The sequence below is a fragment of the Capricornis sumatraensis genome, chromosome X (assembly GCF_032405125.1).
Source record: "Capricornis sumatraensis isolate serow.1 chromosome X, serow.2, whole genome shotgun sequence".
Taxonomy (NCBI): Eukaryota; Metazoa; Chordata; class Mammalia; order Artiodactyla; family Bovidae; genus Capricornis; species Capricornis sumatraensis.
Window position 1 is genome coordinate 68,350,918 of NC_091092.1, and position 13,105 is coordinate 68,364,022.

Sequence of the window (13,105 nt, forward strand, 5' to 3'; positions counted from 1 at the left end):
GCTAATGGTTTGTCATTTTATTCTAAGAAGCAGTTGCTTTTGATCTTGATTCCTGGGTCCTTACTGCCCAATTCAGACTTAAATTGAAGAAAGTAGGGAAAACCACTAAACCATTCCAATATGACCAAAATCAAATCCATTACAGTTATACAGTGGAAGTGAAAAATAGATTCAAGGGATTAGATCTGATAGACAGAGTACCTGAAGAATTATGGATGGAGGTTCATGACATTGCAAAAGGAGGCAGAGATCAAGACCATCCCCAAGAAAAAGAAATGTAAACAGGCAAAATAGTTGTCTGAGGATACCTTACAAACAGCTGTGAGAATAAGAGAAGCAAAGGAGAAAAAGGAAAGATATACCCACTTGAATGCAGAGTTCCAAAGGATAGCAAGGAGAGATAAGAAAGGCTGCCTCAGTGATCAGTGTACAGAAATAGAGGAAAACAATAGAATGGGGAAGACTAGAGATCTCTTCAAGAAAATTAGAAATACCAAAGAAACATTTCATGCGAACATGGGCTCAATAAAGGACAGAAATGGTATCGACCTAACAGAAGCAGAAGATATTAAGAAGAGGTGCCAAGAATACACAGAAGAACTATACAAAAAAGATGATCATGACCCAGATAATCACAATGGTATGATCACTCACCTAGAGCCAGATCCTGGAAAACGAAGTCAAGTGCGCCTTAGGAAGCATTACTACAAACAAAGCTAGTAGAGGTGATGGAATTCCCATTGAGCTATTTCAAATCCTAAAAGATGATGCTGTTAAAGTGCTAAACTCAATATGCCAGCAAATCTGGGAAACTCAGCAGTGGCCACAAGACTGAAAAATGTCAGTTTTCATTCCAGTCCCAAAGAAAGGAAATGCCAAAGAATGCTCAAACTACTGCACAATTGCACTCATCTCACATGCTAGCGAAGTAATGCTCAAAATTCTCCAAGCCAGGCTTCAACAGTATGTGAACCATGAACTTCCAGATATTCAAGCTGGTTTTAGAAAAGGCAGAGGAACCAGAGATCAAATTGCCAACGTCTGCTGAATCATCGAAAAAGCAATAGAGTTCCAGCAAAACATTTACTTTTGCTTTATTGACTGTGCCAAAGCCTTCGACTGTGTGGATCACCACAAACTGGAAAATTCTGAAAGAGATGGGAATACCAGACCACCTGACCTGCCTCTTGAGAAATCTGTATGCAGGCCAGGAAGCAACAGTTAGAACTGGACATGGAACAATAGACTGGTTCCATATTGGGAAAAGAGTATGTCAAGGCTGTGTATTGTCACCCTGCTTTTTTACCTTACATGCAGAGTACAAGATGTGAAATACCAGGAAGGATGAAGCACACACTGGAATCAAGATTGCCAGGAGAAATATTAGTAACCTCAGATATGCATATAACACCACCCTTATGGCAGAAAGCGAAGAACTAGAGTCTCTTGATGAAAGTGAAAGAAGAGAGTGAAAATGTTATCTTTTTTAAAGCCAACATTCGGAAAACTAAGATCATGGCATTTCATCCATCACTTCATGGCAAATAAATGGGGAAACCATGGAAACAGTGACAGACTTTATTTTGGAGGGGCCAAAATCACTGCAGATGGTGACTACAGCCATGAAAGTAAAAGACACTTGCTCCTTGGAAGAAAATTCATGACCAACGTAGAGAGCATAGCAGAGACATTACTTTGCCAACAAAGGTCCGTTTGGTCAAAGCTATGGTTTTTCCAGTAGTCATGTATGGATGTGAGAGTTGGATTATAAAGAAAGCTGAGCACTGAAGAATTGAAGCTTTTGAACTCTGTGGTGTTGGAGAAGACTCTTGAGAATTCATTGGACTGCAAGGAGATCCAACCAGTCCATCCTAAAGGAAATCAGTCATGAATATACATTGGAAAGACTGATGCTGAAGCTGAAACCCCAATACTTTGGCCACCTGATGTGAAGAACTGACTCATTTGAAAAGACCCTGATGCTGGGAAAGATTGAAGGCAAGAGAAGGAGACGACAGAGAATGAGATGGTTGGATGGTATCACCAACTCAATGGACGTGAGTTTGAGTAAACTCTAGGAGTTGATGATGGACAGGAGGGCCTGGTGTGCTGCACTCCATGGGGTCACAAAGAGTCAGACACAATGGAGCGGCTAAACTGAACTGAACTGATAGATTTTGAATCATCATGTTTTCATTGTAATTTGTTTCTAGGAAATTTGTGATTTCCCTTTTTAATTTTTTCAGTAGCCTGTTCACTGTTTAGAAACGTATTGCTTAACCTCTTATGTCCTTTTTTTTCAGTGTTCTTTTTTTCCTGTAATATTTTGTGTCATAGCATTGTGGTCTGAAAAGATGCTTGATATAATTTCAATTTTCTTAAATTTGCTGATGCTTGACTTGTGATGCAAAATGTCTATCCTGGAGAATGTTCCAGTTGTACTTGAAAAGAGAGTATATTCTTTTCATTCAAATGAAATGTCCTAAAGAAATCAGTAAGTCCATCTGGTCTAATGTGTCATTTAAAGCTTGTGTTCCTTTGTTACTTTTCTGTTCTGAAGATCTGTAAAATGGTTTAAGTGGGTCGTTAAAGTCCCACTATAATACTAGGCTATTATTGTGGTACTGTCAATCTCCCCTTTTTTGTCTATTTGTGTTTTCCTTATGTATTGAGGAGTGTATGCTCCTGTGTTGGGTACATAAATATTTGCAGTTGTTACATCTTCTTGAATTGATATCTTGATTATTGTGAAGTGTCCTTCCTTATCTCTTATAATATTCTTTATTTTAAAGTCTATTGTGTCTGATATGAGAATTGCCACTTCAATTTTCTTTTCATTTCCATTTGCATGGACTGTCTGTTTCCATCCTCTCACTTTCAGTCTGTATGTGTCTCTAGGTCTGAAATGGGTCTCTTGTAGACAGCATATATATGGGTCTTTTTTATATCCATTCAGCCAGTCAGTGTCTTTTGGGTTGAGTATTTAATCCATTTACGTTTAAAATAATTACTGATATGTATGTTTCTCTTGGCTGTTTCTTAATTGATTTTGGTTTGTTTTTGCATATCTTTTCCTTCTCTTGTGTTTCCTGCCTATAGAAGTCCCTTTCACATTTGTTATAAAGCTGATTGGTGGTGCTAATTTCTCGTAACCCTTACTTGTCTGTAAAACTGTTGGTGTTTCCATGAATTTTTAATTAGATCTTTGCTGGATAATCTTGCTGTTGATTCTTCCCTTTCAGTACTTTAAGCCCCACGAGGGACTTCCCTCGTGGCTCAGCTGGTAAAGAATCCACCTACAATGCAGGAGACCTGGTTTAGATCCATGGGTTGGGAAGATCCCCTGGAGAAGGGAAAGGCTACCCATTCCTGTATTCTGGCCTGGAGAATTCCATGGACTAGGGGTCACAAAAACTCGGACAGGACTGAGTGACTTTCACTTTAAGTATATTCTGCCATTTCCTTCTGGCCTCCAGAGTTTCTGCTGAAAGATCAGCTGTTAATCTTATGGGGTTTCCCTTGCATGTTGCTTGTTGCTTTTCCCTTCCTGCCTTTAATATTATTTCTTTGTGTTTAGTCTTTGTTAGCTTGATTAATATATTTCTCAACATGTTTTTCCTTGTGTTTATCCTGTATGGGACTCTGTGTTTCTTGGATTTGATTGACCATTTCTTCCTTTCTTATGTTAAGGAACTTTTTGACTATAATCTCCAGAAATTTTTTCTGATCCTTTCTTTTTCTCTTCTTCTTCTGAGAACTCTATAATTTGAATGTTGGTCCATTTAATATTGTCACAGAGGTCTCTTAAACTATCCTCAATTCTTTTGATTCTTTCATTCCTTTACCTTTATTCTTCTGTTCAGCAGAGTTACTTCCACAATTCTGTCTTCCAGTTCACTTATCCATTCTTCTGTTTCAGTTATTCTGCTATTGATCCTTCTAGAGTAGTTTTTATTTCAGTAATTTTATTATCCCTCTCTGTTTGTTTATTCTTTATTTCTTCTAGGTCCTTGTTTAAGTGTGTTAATTGTTTTTTGCATTTTCTCCATTCTGTTTTCAGGGTTTTGGAACATCTTTACTATCATCACTCTGGATTGTTTTTCAGGTAGTTTGCCTGTTTCCTCTTCGTTTATTTGGTCTTGTGAGTTTTTACCTTGTTCCTTCAGTTTTCTCTGCCTTTTCATTTTTATTTTTAACTTCTTCTGAGTTCTCCTTTTCCCAAGTTTTAGGGTCATATTCCTTCTTCTTTTGGGTCTCTGCCTTCAGTGGGTGAGGTTGGTCCAGTAGTTTGGGTAGGTTTTGTGTTGGGAGGAACTTGTGCCTGCATTCTGGTGGGCAGAGATGCTTTTTTTTTTTTTCCCCTCTCATGAGCAAGGCTGTGTGAGGGGCTATGTTTTGGGGTTTTTGTGGGAAGCCTGTCTGCTGATGATTGAGTTTGTGTTTTTGTCTTCCTTGTTTGCATGAGGCATCCTGCTCTGTGTGCTTCCAGCATTTGGGTGATGCTGAGTCTTACCAGGTGGAGACCTTCATAGGAGTTCTCACTTATTAATACTCCCTGGGGTCAGGAGTTCTCTGGCAGTCTAGTGTAGTGGATAGTGCTCCCTCTCCAAAGGCTCAGGCTTGATCTCTGGCCAGGGAACCAAAATTTCATAATCTGTTTGTTATGGCATTAAAGGGGATTAAAGCAAACACACAAAAACAAGAAATAGAAGACAAACCCCAGACAAATGGTAAATACAAAATCAGACAAATAATAACAAAAACAAAGGAACACACACACATGTACACACACACAAACCCAACCAAAACAGTCCAAAGGAAAGAAAGTACAAGAGAGTGACCTGCTGAGCAAAGAAAACCAAAAATGTTATTGATCAATTAAAAATAAAGCTAAAATGCAAACCAGAAAATAAAACCAAAGCAGAGTGCCAACGGGGGAATAAAGAAAACAAAACAAACTAACAAATGTGGTGAAATAAAGAATGAAAAGAAAGAAAAGAAAACAGAGAAAACAGTAGAAAGTCTGTGTTAAATAGAAGTGTATAAAAAGATTTATATATATATATATATATATATATATATCAATGAATAACTACATCAAGAACAATAAGAAAAGCAAACAAAAACTATAAGAACAAAAATTTTTAAAAGAATAAAAATGTCCACAGAAGTGCAACATCCACATAGCAGTAGAAGTATATAAAGGAAATAAAATGTGTGATTAAAAAAAGTTTTCAAAAGCTTGAATAGAATTAATAGTAAAAATGAATCAACAGCCACAGCAAAAGAGAAGAAAAAAGAAAAAAAAATCCAGAACCAACTATAGAACAAATCAAAATATAAGAAGAAGAATAAATATTTTTCACAGCTGACTGTCCTTTCCCTCACTGAGTCAAAGTTCACCTCCTCATCCTTAGAGTATCCTCTGATAATGGGCTGGTCTCTGGGCCTGCTGTGGGGGCAGCTCAGACTCTAATCTGGACCTACCACTCTGTGTTACTGCCTCCAGTGTCCACAGCTGCTAGAGCTAGTGGTTTTCTTTTGTGGGAACTCACATTGTCCTAGTTGATTGTGTGAATTTCATCTGTAGTTTGTACAGCTGGTGGGAAGGTTTTTGATCCTCTTCCTTAGCCACACTGCCCCCAGAGTTCAATGTGGTTTTATCCCCAACTCTGCATGTGAGTCATCCACAGTAGCTTGTTCCTGAGGCTGTGCTGGAACTTACTTGCCTAGTGAGGACCAGATGTGGAGGTGGTACAGTGCTTGGATCACAGGGACCCTGTTAGCGCCAAGTATGCATGAACACTGGCAGCCTGAGGTTCTGCAGCTGTGGCAATATTAGAGTCTTTTTCTAGCCTCTGGCAGCTGACATTCCAAGGGCCTCCCTGGTTGTTCCTTCTCTGTTGCTTGGTGCAGCAGGCTCTCAAGGATCTCCTAGGTTGGGATCTTTATTGCTCAGCTTGTCAAATACTTAAAGGGCCACCCTCTCTGGGGTCTTTGTTGGTCAGCTGCCAGCACTGGCATGTGGGGGGCGGGGGAGAGGCTACATTGTTGGCTTCACTGTCTGCACATTACTCAGCAGTATCACTTTGCCTCCATTGCTGCCCAGCTTTCCACCAAAGGCATTCCCCACTATGATCTCCTCCCTTACTTCCCCTCAGGCCTTCTTAGCACAATCAACAGCAACTTTTGCCCTGAGATTGGTTTCCAATCCCTATGCCCCAGTCCCCTGCTACCATGCATTCCAGGGGACTTGGGTCCCTTTCCAGGGAATGTAGTGTTGCAGCAAGGATTGTCTGTGTGGTTCTCACTCCATTTAGACTGTCACAGATCAGCTGTTGCACTCTCCCACAGCCTCAAATGTTTCTCCTCTGTCCCAAACAATTGCCCTGATGTGGGGATCTGACCCCTACTTCAATTCCTTCACCCCCTGGATATAGGTCGTCCTGCTCACTCTCCTCTTTTTCCCTTCCCCCCTTCATCCTGCCAAGATTTGTGTGGATCTGTGTATTCCTTTCTAGGGGTGAGGGACTCCTGCCTGCTCTCAGCTGGTGTTCTGTGAAATATGCATCTGAAGGTGTGTTCCTGATGCATCTGTGGATAGAGATGTACTCCACATCCACCTGCTCCTCTGCCATCTTTCCAGAATTTCCAGCTTTCTTTTGTTCCCAATTGGATAAAATGCTTTTTAAAAATCCCTTCACATTAAGTTTTTGTCAGTGTTTACATCTGAAGTGAGTCTCTTAGAGTCAGCATATAGGTGGATCTTGTTTTTTAGTCGTTCAGCCCCTTGCTATGTCTTTTGATTGCAACACTTACATTTTAAATAATTATCAGTAGGTATGTACTCACTGCTATCATGTCAATTTTTTTCTGGTTGTTTTTGTCCTTTTATCTTCATCTTTTGCATTCTTCCCTTGAGGTTTGATGACTATAATTAGTGTTATATTTGGATTCCTTACTTTCTATCTCTGTCTCTCGTTGTGTGAGTGTTTATGTCATTTATTACACGTTTTTGCTTTCTTACCATGATATTTATATTTTATAATATATATGATTATTTTCAGTTGATGATCTCTTAAGTTTGAACTCATCTAAAAACTCTGCATTTTTACTCCTCTTACATTTAGTGTTTTTAAACATCATATTTTGCCTGTGTTTTGTATTTCTTAGTTTGTGTGTGTATTTTACCAGTTTTATCTTTTAACCTTCCTTGTAGTTTTATAAGTGACTGATCTTTATGTTTTCCTTTGCTGGTGAGATTTTACCTTCTGTGATTATTATATTTCTAGTTTGGGTCTTATCTTTTCTACTTAGAGAAATCCCTTTAGCGTTTCTTGGAGAGCTGTTGGTCTAGTGGTGCTGAACTCTTTTAGTGCTTGCTTCTACCTAAAACATTCTCTCCAGTTCAGATCTGAAGATAGCCTTTCTGGGTATAGTAGTCTTGGTTGTATGTTTTGTCCTTTCATCACTTTAAGGCACTCCTGGTTTGCAGGGTCTGCTGAAAAGTCAACTGAAAGTCTTATGTGAATTCGCTTGTATATAACTAGTTGCTTTTCTCTTGCCACTTTTAAGATTCTCCATCTATAATTTTGCCATTTTGGTTATTGTGAGGCTTGGTGAAAGTCTCTCTTTGTTTAGCTTGTTTTGGACTCTTGCTTCCTGGTCCTGGGTGTCCATTTCCATTTCCATAGAGGGGGCATTCTCAGCTATTATTTTTTCAAATAAATTCTCTGTGCCTTTCTCTCTTCTCATTCTGGGATCCATATGATGCATATATTATTACTCTTTGTATTGTTCCAAAAAGTTATCCTCATTTCTTAAATTCCTTTTTTCTGTTCAGCTTTGGTGGTTTCTATTATTCTATCTTTCAGTTCACTTATCTGTTTCTCTGTATCATGTGATGTACTCTTGGTTCCTTCTAGTTTTATGTTTTCCAGTTATTGTATTCTTCTGTTCCATTTGGTTCTTTGTATTTTGTAACTCTTTGTTAGACTTCTTGCCCTGTTCATCCATTATTCTCTCCCATGTTCACTGAGCATTTTTATGATCATTACCTTGAAGTCTTTGTTGGATAGATTTCTCTCCTCTACTCTGTTTAGTTCTGAGTTTTATCTTGTTCTTTGGTTTGGAGCATATTCCTTTGTGTCCTCATTTTGTCCAGTTCTCTGTATCTATTTGTATTTGTTAAGTAGGTCAATTATGTTTGTTCGTCTTTACAAAGTGGAATTACGTAGCAGATAGCCTATGGTGCCAATCAGCATACTCCACTCTATTCACAAGAGCTATATACCCTACACATGACCCATATGTGTGCTGTGTAGGTCCTTCTCTTATTATAAAACCATCCACTCTGGGCATACTGGTAACCAGGCTGGCTTCCAGCCCATTTGGCTGCCAGGCCATCTCATGTGGTTGTTGATGGCTTGCTGTTGAGCAGAGCTCAGTCCTGGCATGACTGGCTGTTCAGCCCCAATAGTCCTAGAGCTGCTGCTGGCTTGCTAGTGGGTGGGACCAGGGGCCAGAGTGGCTGTCTGCAGGACCTGGGGAAACCTAGGACTGGCACCCCACCACTGATGGGCAGGGTCATATATCAGGGCAGCTTGATGCATAGGGCAGCCTACTGGGCTTTTATTTTTATCTTTGTTTCATTATATGTAACAAGCCTTCTTTACTCAGTTTTTAAAGTTTTCTCTGTTTTGAGCAATTTGGTTTGATGTTCCTTGATGTAATTTTCCTTATTTCTTGTACTTGGGGTTCACTTAGCTTCTTAGATCTGTGGGTTCATAGTTTTCCTAAAATTTGGTAATTTTAGTGGCATTATTTCTTCATGTATTCTTTTCTTCTCTCTTACTTTCTGAGACTCCAGTTGTGTTTGTGTACTTTTTCAGTTGTTGTCCCATAGCTCACTGATGCTCCGCTCTTTTGCTTTTTTGTTTTATACTTTTTTATAGTGTCTATTGCTATGTCTTTACCAATCTTTTGACCTGCCATATTAAATTTGCCATTAATCTTATTTGGTCCTTTTTTTTTTTTGTCTCACATTTTAATTTTCATTTGTTTTATTTGTTTTTATATCTTCTGTGTCTCTCTACTTAACTTTTGAACATATATGTCAGCTGAGGGTCAATTTTGACTAATTTTTTTCTTTTCATTGCACATTCTATTTTCCTTCTCTTATATGCCTTATAATTTTGGATAAGAAGCACAACATAGTGAATTTTACCTTAGTGAGTATTAAATGCTTTTGAATTACTAATCTTTAACTGTTTTCTGTACCGCAGTTAAATTAGGGGAAACAATGTGTTACTTCTGGGTTTTCCTTTTAAGATATTTTAGGCAGGGCTAAAGCAGTGTTTAATCTAGGAATAGTCACTACTACTCAAGCAGGTTTCTTTCAGTTTCTCTAACAAATACGTCATGAATTTGAGGTTTTCCTGTCTGACTGGTGGGAATAGGTACTATACCTCACCCTGCATGGACTCCCATTTCCCTCTAATCCTTGCATGTGCTTCTTCCCATTACTTCTGTTTTGTTTTGTTGTTGTTGTTTTTAACCACATATGGTTTGCGGTGAAACACCTGAAAGAGACCCCCACAAGGGTTCTCTCTGCCCCTGATTCTCACTTCTGTCTCTTTAACACAGGGAATCTGCCAGGCTTTACCTGAGTTTTCCTTACCTACCTGACGTCCTGAAAACTCTTTTCATGGTTCTAAGCTAGAGCAATCATAGGGCTTAGTTGATTTGTTTCCCATCTTTTAGGGATTACTTTTCATCATTGCCTAATATCTGATCTCTTGAAAACTGTTGTTTCTTACATTTTATGGGAGTTTTTTGGAGGAGCTGAGTTTCAGGTGGAGGTGGGGGGGTAAATTCAGTTCCTAGTTTTACATCTTGGCCAGAATCAGAAGTCCTTAGAACTTTAATCATTTTTATGATTTTCATTTGTCTGTTTTATTTATATAATTCACCATTGTATTCTTTTTAATATAATATTTTTAATTTATTTCTGTTCATACATTCTTTTTCCAATAGTTTTTTGATTGGTTGTTCTACTTCTCTACATAGTTTCAATCAGTTACACTGTTCTTCATATTCTGGTATTACTATATAGTCTTTAGTTTCTCATTGCTTCTGCTATTGATAGTAATTTAACAAATGCTTTTGTTTCTATTTTAGAGGGTGCTTGTTAAGGAGAGTTTAATTCTCCTTTCTATAAAAGATGCTTGATAGAGATTGTTTAATTTTAATGTTATATCTTTTAATAGATTTAAAATTCTATTTTACTATGAGATTTTACTACAGAAGTTTATATTACAGCATAGAGAAAATAAGCATATTCACATTTACGTTGATGAAAAACTTATGATATTCTGACCACTGCTGTGCTAACAGTCAGCTGCTAACCTTGTGTTTATATTTTGCTTTCTTTAGTATTTTATACAGGAAACCATCAGTTACTGAGTATATTATCAACATGAGACTCTCCCTTCTATGAATTTGTGTCTGTATACAGATAACCTTATACTTTGGGGCCCAGATTGCCAGCAAAGATCAATAGTTCCTTTATCCGCTTGCCTGTCTAGTGAAGTCCAGTGTAGCTCCTGCTGCTTTACCTTTTCCTTCTCCCTTACTGATGACATTCCACTTCCACTAAATTGATATTTCTTGATTTTAGAATGATAAATAAGTATATGCTATGTTTTTAAAAGTATGTTTCAACATTCTCTTTTAACAGTTAACTATGCAGTATATGGGATTTTTTTCCCCTAATGACAGGTCAAATTAAACAGATTCCAAAACTATCAATACTTTCATGTTTTGAGAAAATGGGAAATTATGTATTTTACTTAAACCTTTAATGATATGTAGTATGTAGTTTTTTGTATATATGTATGTATATATATATATATTTTTTTTCTTTTTCATTTTAATTTAGGATTTGCTTTCCCATATGCTACATATGGACCCACAGCAGCGGTACACTACAGAGCAAGTATTAAAACACTCATGGATAACCCACAGAGATCAGTTGCCAGATGATCAGCCAAATAGAAATGGTACATCACATGTTGTTAAGGTAAAACCAACATACTTTTAAGCACCTTCTAAATGCCATGCCATTGCATGCCATTCAATGATGACACATATAATTACTTTATAGTGTCTTTATTTTTGTAAGTATATTTATAGATTCTTTTGTTTTGAGTGTTTTTTTAAATAACAGCCTTCTTTATGTACAGCCTTACTGATGATACATAAAATTTTCTTGATTATATTTGGTTTGCTTTAAGAGATACTGGGGCTTGGTGCAGACTAAATTCAGGTTTCACATGGGAAAGAGAAAAGATGCCTATTGGTTCCTGAATTAATAGCCATTGGTGAAAGTTTCCATACTTATAGACATTGAACCTAGATTTTGAAGTTTAGTGGTTTATCCATTTATCTGTTGATGGATACTAAGGTGTGTTTTCATATCTTGGCTGTTTTGAATATTGTTAGAATGATCATGGGAGTGAAAATTTATGTGAGAATAAATTGTGGGGGTGTGTATATATGGAATATATTATATACAATGGAATATTGTTCAACTTTTTAAAAGGAGATCTTTGCATTTGCCACAACAGAGATGAACCCAAAGTGAAATAATGTAGACACAGAAAGAAAAAAAAAAAACTGCATCATCTGTCTTATATGTGGAATCTAAAAAAAACCTAATATATGAAAGCAGAGAGTAGAGCAGTGGTTACCAGTAGACAGGGAGAAGGTCGAAATGGGGAGATATTGATCAAGGTATACAAAATTACAGTTATGTAGGATGAGTAAGCCTAGAGGTCTAATGTGAAGTCTGATGTTAAGTACAGGTAATAAATAATACTATACTGAATGCTTGAAATTTGCTAAGAGTAGTTTTTCAGATACTCTTATCACACATGAAAATGATAACTATGCAAAGAGGACATATGTTAATTAGCTTGACTATAGTAGTCATTTTACTGTGTATATCAAGATAACATGTTGTATGCCTTAAATATATACAACTTAAATAAATTTATATTTTAAAAATTTTTTAAAAGATATTAAAAAACAAATTTTATGAGTTTTGAAAGACCGAAAAAATAATACATTTTAGTTTTAAAAACTTGTAAGAAATATATTTATTGAAATAAAAAATGTATAAGTAGTCAGATGTTAATCAAAGGAGCATCAACACAAATATTATGGATTCTCAATTACTTTCCTGGGGGGAAAGGTTCTATTCTAGTTAAATTTTTCATGATACAATGTGGAAGTTTTCTTACCTTCAGAGATTGTTATTCAGTTTGTAATATTTCTCATTATTTTAGGGAGCAGTGGTCACCACATATTCTGCCCTGACTCACAAGACTTTTCAACCAGTCCTAGAGCCTGTTGCTGCTTCAAGCTTAGCTCAGCGACGAAGCATGAAAAAGCGAACATCAACTGGCCTTTGAAAGTTTTAGGGCTCCTCAGCCAATCTGGATGAAGAAAAGATTAAATGTGTGGCTTTTTGTCTAATCGTATATCGAAGGCATTGTTTTTTACTACATTACTTGAATATTCTGATTAAGCTTCCTTTTTTTAAGGAGGAGTAAGATTAAAAAAAAGAACATATATAGGTCCACAATTTTCATACTATGTTGCTTTTCAATGTTGTCCAAGTATTTATTTAAGTATATAATTGGTGTCTACAAAGTCCTACCAACTTCTCTACATACTAACTTTTACAGTTTCTTTCAGATTTCTAGTTATGTAAAATAATGGCTTGGGGAATCATTACCAACAGTCAAGATGCAAGTATAATAGTATAATGCCAAGCAATGTCAATATTTTTTAACATTAGATCCTGAAAGGTTAGACGTCTTTTTTTTTTTTTTAAGGAAAGTGAAAAAAAAAAATGTAGAAACTTGTCATTATGTGTAAACTCCATTCATTTGACTCTCTGTAGTTACTAAAATGTAAACATAGTAGTTTGGGGCCAGAGCAAAAATCATTTGTGCTCATATGTGAATTCCTCATATGGTTGATGCCAAAGTTTTTACAGAAGAATTAAATCATAGATAATGTGTGCCGACAAACCTGTATA

General features: G+C 36.8%; 1 protein-coding gene across 1 annotated transcript in view; it reads left to right on the forward strand.

The window, feature by feature from the left end:
• The window catches only part of RPS6KA6 (ribosomal protein S6 kinase A6), a 186,596-nt gene extending 173,907 nt beyond the window's left edge, over nucleotides 1-12,689 (forward strand). The window contains exons 21-22 of the mRNA XM_068962121.1: nucleotides 10,940-11,080; nucleotides 12,348-12,689. Coding sequence (XP_068818222.1) covers nucleotides 10,940-11,080; nucleotides 12,348-12,473 — 267 coding nt within the window. The 3' untranslated portion in view covers nucleotides 12,474-12,689. The remainder of the gene's footprint in view (nucleotides 1-10,939; nucleotides 11,081-12,347) is intronic.
• The last annotated feature ends 416 nt before the right edge of the window (nucleotides 12,690-13,105 follow it).